The sequence below is a fragment of the Chiloscyllium plagiosum genome, unplaced genomic scaffold, assembly GCF_004010195.1.
Source record: "Chiloscyllium plagiosum isolate BGI_BamShark_2017 unplaced genomic scaffold, ASM401019v2 scaf_200, whole genome shotgun sequence".
In the NCBI taxonomy this organism is placed as follows: Eukaryota; Metazoa; Chordata; class Chondrichthyes; order Orectolobiformes; family Hemiscylliidae; genus Chiloscyllium; species Chiloscyllium plagiosum.
Window position 1 is genome coordinate 28261 of NW_025213852.1, and position 6914 is coordinate 35174.

At 51.4% G+C, this 6914-nt stretch overlaps 1 protein-coding gene across 1 annotated transcript in view; it reads right to left on the minus strand.

Moving 5' to 3' along the window:
- The window catches only part of LOC122547731 (arrestin red cell-like), a gene marked incomplete at both ends in the record, with an annotated part of 21266 nt that overhangs the window by 13064 nt on the left and 1288 nt on the right, over positions 1-6914 (minus strand). The window contains 2 exons of the mRNA XM_043686317.1: positions 5398-5535; positions 6613-6685. Of these exons, the coding sequence (XP_043542252.1) occupies positions 5398-5535; positions 6613-6685 (211 nt within the window). The remainder of the gene's footprint in view (positions 1-5397; positions 5536-6612; positions 6686-6914) is intronic.

Consider the following 6914-nt stretch of genomic DNA (forward strand, 5'->3'; position numbering starts at 1 on the left):
TGTATTGTCCCATAGTGCCCAGGGATGTACAGGTTAGGGTGGATTGGCTGTGCTGTATTGTCCCATAGTGTCTCGGGATGTGCAGGTTAGGGTGGATTGGCTATGCTATATTGTCCCATAGTGCCCAGGGATGTGCAGGTTAGGGTGGATAGGCCTTGGGAAATTGCCCTATACTGTCCAGGGATGAGCAGGTTAGGGTGGATTGGCCTCGGGAAATTGCCCTATACTGTCCAGGGATGAGCAGGTTAGGGTGGATTGGCCCTGGGAAATTGTCCCATAGTGTCAAGGAATGTGCAGGTTAGGGTGGATTGGCCGTGGGAAATTGCCCTTAGTGTCCAGGTTAGGTTTGGTTCGCAACGGGAAATGCAGGGCTTACAGAGATAGGGTAGGGGTCTGGGACTAGAAGGGATGCACATCGGAGGGATGGTGCAGAATCGATGGGTGGAGTGGCCTCTATCTGTACCACAGAAGCGATGGGCGGAGTGGCCTCTATCTGTACCGCAGGGATTGAATTGGGACACAGCCCGTTCCACCCATCAGGCTTGCCCTTGGTGCTAATGCTCCCGTGCCTGCTTCCTCTCAGCCTATCCCGAGTGACTCCCACATCTTCCCTGAAATGTAGCCACACCGCTGGCCCCAAGTGCTCCCCTGAGGTGGAGAGTTATCCACCGAACTCTCCCGGTCTCCCAAGAAATTATTAGGGACAGTGTCCAATTGGTTTGTCCCACCAACCACAGGAGAAACATCTTCATTAACATTCATCTGTGGGATGTGGGCATTACTGGTAAGGTGACTGCTTTGGTTTCCCCGTTCCTAGTTGCCCCTTGAGGGTGAGGGGTGAGCTGTGTCCTTGAGCTGCTGCAGTGCCGTGTGGTGTAGGGACACCCACACAGCGCCGCTAGGAGGACAGTCCCGGGATTCTGAGCTGGAGTTAGTAAGGGGTGGGCGGTGTCACAGATTTAAGCCGCAAACTATCCAGAGCTTTGGAAGCCATTAAACATGGCGTGGTTCACAGGTAAGACTGCTCCGTCCATCCATTACTCATGAAGTGGCCTCAGCATCATAACAAGACGTTAAGAGTCAGGCTATTCAGCCAGTCAAGCCTGCTCCGACTGTCAATAAGATCATGGTCTGACTCCGATCCTGAGGTTTCTTCAGCTGGTCCAGGAGATGGAGGGGACTGTGTTGTGAGGAGAGATTGAATAGGTTGGTCCTGCACTCATTGGAGTTGAGAAAAATGAGAGGTGACCTCATTGAAACACACAAGGGAACAGAACTGGGGGGAGAGAGAGAGAACGAGAGAGAGAGAGAACGAGAGAGAGAGAGAACGAGAGAGAGAGAGAACGAGAGAGAGAGAGAACGAGAGAGAGAGAGAACGAGAGAGAGAGAGAACGAGAGAGAGAGAGAACGAGAGAGAGAGAGAACGAGAGAGAGAGAGAACGAGAGAGAGAGAGAACGAGAGAGAGAGAGAACGAGAGAGAGAGAGAACGAGAGAGAGAGAGAACGAGAGAGAGAGAGAACGAGAGAGAGAGAGAACGAGAGAGAGAGAGAACGAGAGAGAGAGAGAACGAGAGAGAGAGAGAACGAGAGAGAGAGAGAACGAGAGAGAGAGAGAACGAGAGAGAGAGAGAACGAGAGAGAGAGAGAACGAGAGAGAGAGAGAACGAGAGAGAGAGAGAACGAGAGAGAGAGAGAACGAGAGAGAGAGAGAACGAGAGAGAGAGAGAACGAGAGAGAGAGAGAACGAGAGAGAGAGAGAACGAGAGAGAGAGAGAACGAGAGAGAGAGAGAACGAGAGAGAGAGAGAACGAGAGAGAGAGAGAACGAGAGAGAGAGAGAACGAGAGAGAGAGAGAACGAGAGAGAGAGAGAACGAGAGAGAGAGAGAACGAGAGAGAGAGAGAACGAGAGAGAGAGAGAACGAGAGAGAGAGAGAACGAGAGAGAGAGAGAACGAGAGAGAGAGAGAACGAGAGAGAGAGAGAACGAGAGAGAGAGAGAACGAGAGAGAGAGAGAACGAGAGAGAGAGAGAACGAGAGAGAGAGAGAACGAGAGAGAGAGAGAACGAGAGAGAGAGAGAACGAGAGAGAGAGAGAACGAGAGAGAGAGAGAACGAGAGAGAGAGAGAACGAGAGAGAGAGAGAACGAGAGAGAGAGAGAACGAGAGAGAGAGAGAACGAGAGAGAGAGAGAACGAGAGAGAGAGAGAACGAGAGAGAGAGAGAACGAGAGAGAGAGAGAACGAGAGAGAGAGAGAACGAGAGAGAGAGAGAACGAGAGAGAGAGAGAACGAGAGAGAGAGAGAACGAGAGAGAGAGAGAACGAGAGAGAGAGAGAACGAGAGAGAGAGAGAACGAGAGAGAGAGAGAACGAGAGAGAGAGAGAACGAGAGAGAGAGAGAACGAGAGAGAGAGAGAACGAGAGAGAGAGAGAACGAGAGAGAGAGAGAACGAGAGAGAGAGAGAACGAGAGAGAGAGAGAACGAGAGAGAGAGAGAACGAGAGAGAGAGAGAACGAGAGAGAGAGAGAACGAGAGAGAGAGAGAACGAGAGAGAGAGAGAACGAGAGAGAGAGAGAACGAGAGAGAGAGAGAACGAGAGAGAGAGAGAACGAGAGAGAGAGAGAACGAGAGAGAGAGAGAACGAGAGAGAGAGAGAACGAGAGAGAGAGAGAACGAGAGAGAGAGAGAACGAGAGAGAGAGAGAACGAGAGAGAGAGAGAACGAGAGAGAGAGAGAACGAGAGAGAGAGAGAACGAGAGAGAGAGAGAACGAGAGAGAGAGAGAACGAGAGAGAGAGAGAACGAGAGAGAGAGAGAACGAGAGAGAGAGAGAACGAGAGAGAGAGAGAACGAGAGAGAGAGAGAACGAGAGAGAGAGAGAACGAGAGAGAGAGAGAACGAGAGAGAGAGAGAACGAGAGAGAGAGAGAACGAGAGAGAGAGAGAACGAGAGAGAGAGAGAACGAGAGAGAGAGAGAACGAGAGAGAGAGAGAACGAGAGAGAGAGAGAACGAGAGAGAGAGAGAACGAGAGAGAGAGAGAACGAGAGAGAGAGAGAACGAGAGAGAGAGAGAACGAGAGAGAGAGAGAACGAGAGAGAGAGAGAACGAGAGAGAGAGAGAACGAGAGAGAGAGAGAACGAGAGAGAGAGAGAACGAGAGAGAGAGAGAACGAGAGAGAGAGAGAACGAGAGAGAGAGAGAACGAGAGAGAGAGAGAACGAGAGAGAGAGAGAACGAGAGAGAGAGAGAACGAGAGAGAGAGAGAACGAGAGAGAGAGAGAACGAGAGAGAGAGAGAACGAGAGAGAGAGAGAACGAGAGAGAGAGAGAACGAGAGAGAGAGAGAACGAGAGAGAGAGAGAACGAGAGAGAGAGAGAACGAGAGAGAGAGAGAACGAGAGAGAGAGAGAACGAGAGAGAGAGAGAACGAGAGAGAGAGAGAACGAGAGAGAGAGAGAACGAGAGAGAGAGAGAACGAGAGAGAGAGAGAACGAGAGAGAGAGAGAACGAGAGAGAGAGAGAACGAGAGAGAGAGAGAACGAGAGAGAGAGAGAACGAGAGAGAGAGAGAACGAGAGAGAGAGAGAACGAGAGAGAGAGAGAACGAGAGAGAGAGAGAACGAGAGAGAGAGAGAACGAGAGAGAGAGAGAACGAGAGAGAGAGAGAACGAGAGAGAGAGAGAACGAGAGAGAGAGAGAACGAGAGAGAGAGAGAACGAGAGAGAGAGAGAACGAGAGAGAGAGAGAACGAGAGAGAGAGAGAACGAGAGAGAGAGAGAACGAGAGAGAGAGAGAACGAGAGAGAGAGAGAACGAGAGAGAGAGAGAACGAGAGAGAGAGAGAACGAGAGAGAGAGAGAACGAGAGAGAGAGAGAACGAGAGAGAGAGAGAACGAGAGAGAGAGAGAACGAGAGAGAGAGAGAACGAGAGAGAGAGAGAACGAGAGAGAGAGAGAACGAGAGAGAGAGAGAACGAGAGAGAGAGAGAACGAGAGAGAGAGAGAACGAGAGAGAGAGAGAACGAGAGAGAGAGAGAACGAGAGAGAGAGAGAACGAGAGAGAGAGAGAACGAGAGAGAGAGAGAACGAGAGAGAGAGAGAACGAGAGAGAGAGAGAACGAGAGAGAGAGAGAACGAGAGAGAGAGAGAACGAGAGAGAGAGAGAACGAGAGAGAGAGAGAACGAGAGAGAGAGAGAACGAGAGAGAGAGAGAACGAGAGAGAGAGAGAACGAGAGAGAGAGAGAACGAGAGAGAGAGAGAACGAGAGAGAGAGAGAACGAGAGAGAGAGAGAACGAGAGAGAGAGAGAACGAGAGAGAGAGAGAACGAGAGAGAGAGAGAACGAGAGAGAGAGAGAACGAGAGAGAGAGAGAACGAGAGAGAGAGAGAACGAGAGAGAGAGAGAACGAGAGAGAGAGAGAACGAGAGAGAGAGAGAACGAGAGAGAGAGAGAACGAGAGAGAGAGAGAACGAGAGAGAGAGAGAACGAGAGAGAGAGAGAACGAGAGAGAGAGAGAACGAGAGAGAGAGAGAACGAGAGAGAGAGAGAACGAGAGAGAGAGAGAACGAGAGAGAGAGAGAACGAGAGAGAGAGAGAACGAGAGAGAGAGAGAACGAGAGAGAGAGAGAACGAGAGAGAGAGAGAACGAGAGAGAGAGAGAACGAGAGAGAGAGAGAACGAGAGAGAGAGAGAACGAGAGAGAGAGAGAACGAGAGAGAGAGAGAACGAGAGAGAGAGAGAACGAGAGAGAGAGAGAACGAGAGAGAGAGAGAACGAGAGAGAGAGAGAACGAGAGAGAGAGAGAACGAGAGAGAGAGAGAACGAGAGAGAGAGAGAACGAGAGAGAGAGAGAACGAGAGAGAGAGAGAACGAGAGAGAGAGAGAACGAGAGAGAGAGAGAACGAGAGAGAGAGAGAACGAGAGAGAGAGAGAACGAGAGAGAGAGAGAACGAGAGAGAGAGAGAACGAGAGAGAGAGAGAACGAGAGAGAGAGAGAACGAGAGAGAGAGAGAACGAGAGAGAGAGAGAACGAGAGAGAGAGAGAACGAGAGAGAGAGAGAACGAGAGAGAGAGAGAACGAGAGAGAGAGAGAACGAGAGAGAGAGAGAACGAGAGAGAGAGAGAACGAGAGAGAGAGAGAACGAGAGAGAGAGAGAACGAGAGAGAGAGAGAACGAGAGAGAGAGAGAACGAGAGAGAGAGAGAACGAGAGAGAGAGAGAACGAGAGAGAGAGAGAGAACGAGAGAGAGAGAGAACGAGAGAGAGAGAGAACGAGAGAGAACACGCACACACAAGACACGGGAAGAGAGGGAGTGAGTGCGTGAAAGCAAGAGGGAGGGGATGAGACAGAGAGGCTGCATCGAGCAGGGATAGCTGGGGGGCTGCTGGGAAGGATGACTTACATGGTACTGGAGGCCAGATTGGTGTCTTCGTGTTTGAGTTTCCCATCCAGGGCCAAGCCCCTCTTCTCCCGGTTATGGTCTAGGAGGGGGACCAGTGTGTAGACCTTACAGAAGGTCGAACTGGCAGAAACCTGGTCACTGGGGAGAGAACAGCAAGAAATGGGCAAACACACAAGGAAGCTCAGGACAGACCGAGAGAGAGATACCCGCCGAATCAACACAGCGGCTTAGTGATGGACAGCACAGTGCCTTAGTGCACCAGGGACCCGGCTTCGATTCCACCCTTGGGAGACTAGCTGTGTGAAGTTTGTATGCTCTTCTTGTGTCTGTGTGGGTTTCCTCCAGGTGCTATGGTTTCCTCCCACAATCCAAAATCTAAATTGGACCATAGTGCTCAGGGATGTGCAGGTTAGGGTGGATTGGCCGCGCTAAATTGTCCCATAGTGCCCAGGCATGTGCAGGTTAGGGTGGATTGGCCGCGCTAAATTGTCCCATAGTGCCCAGGCATGTGCAGGTTAGGGCGCCATGGGAAATGCAGGGTTATGGGGATAGGGTGGGGGTGATGTGTCTGGGTGAGATGCTCTTCAGAGGCTTGGTGCCCATTCGATGGGCTGAATGGCCTGCTTCCACACCATGGAGATTCTACAGCGTGGTTCTAAGAGCTGAACCCAATGGGGGTCTTCAAATCCATCAATCGGTCATTTGAGAGTCCGAACTGGATTATCCAATCAGAGCTCTCGGGCGTTAGCGAAAAATAAAAGCCATCAACTTTTCATGAAACCAGTCTACTCGTTTGTAACAACTCCGAAAGAATAATGCTCTCTCGTCAGCGGAGAGAGACTTTCAAACCCACCTGGGCCACCCTTGTGCCTTTAGCCTGGTGCTCACCTGGTCAGACCCACACGTAACTCCACACCCCAAAGCCAATGCAGTTGACAGCTTTAAATGGCCACTTAGCGGGCCACTGAAGGGGCAACTGGGCAAGGAGGTGACCAATGATGGCCACATGGTGGGGCAATGAGAAAAGGGAATGGTGCCCAACGTGACCCTCTCTGTGCCCGCACACAACTCCTGTTCCAATCTAATGCGGCTGATTCACAGACTCTGTGTGCCCTCTGAACTGTGCTGGGTAATTCCAGCAGGGTTCAGGTCTACTGACTCTGAGTCACAAACAGCAGCGAGACGGAAAACGGTGGGCAACAGAACAATACTCACTCAGCTTCGACCTGCGCTACGGGGCACTTATACTGGGCTGTGCTGAACAGACAGATGTCCGCGTACTGTCGTACTGTTGGGAGAAACAGGGACAGAGTCACACGGTTAAAGAAGGTCAAGATGCAGAGAACAACCAGCAATACCAGAATAACAAAACGGTCGCATTTCGGCAAGAGGCCTTTCGGCCCATCGGGTCTGCTCCGGCTCGCTGAGCTCCTGAACCATTCCCCCTCCAACTGCAACATCGGATTGCATCAGATCGGGGAAAGAGATCCACCCACTCGTGGGGAGAGAGAGGGGGA